Here is a 316-nt window from a genome sequence, read left to right as displayed (position 1 = left end):
CCTCCCGTACAAGTAGCTGTGCAGTTTGCTTCGCGGTCACGTTCTGTCTACACGGAATAAAAATGTGAGCCATCTTAGAGAACTGATCTACAACTGTAAAGATGGCATCGTTCCCTGCATACAACTGAGGTAAAACCACAATGCAATCGACTGAAAGATCCTGCCACGGACCCTCAGGCACAGGGAGAGGCTGTAGCAGCCCTCCTGGCTTCTGACTAGAACTCTTTCCTCGCCTACATGCATGACATGCCTCTACGTAACTGCGGACATCAGTATCGATAGTTGGCCACCAGAAGTACCTACGTACACTCGCTAA

General features: G+C 49.7%; 1 protein-coding gene across 1 annotated transcript; it reads right to left on the bottom strand.

Annotated features, from left to right (window-relative positions):
• Positions 1 to 87: 87 nt before the first annotated feature.
• CSUI_006693 (retrotransposon ty3-gypsy subclass) lies at positions 88 to 243 on the bottom strand (the record flags this gene model as incomplete). The annotated part of the gene is made up of 1 exon (XM_068066846.1): positions 88 to 243. A coding segment is annotated over one exon (153 nt), but the record flags the coding sequence as incomplete, so codon positions are not given.
• Positions 244 to 316: the final 73 nt, after the last annotated feature.

This window comes from Cystoisospora suis, assembly GCF_002600585.1.
Source record: "Cystoisospora suis strain Wien I chromosome Unknown contig_3431, whole genome shotgun sequence".
NCBI classification, from domain to species: Eukaryota; Apicomplexa; class Conoidasida; order Eucoccidiorida; family Sarcocystidae; genus Cystoisospora; species Cystoisospora suis.
Note: the sequence above shows the minus strand (reverse complement) of the source record. Positions and strands in the feature narration are given on the sequence as shown.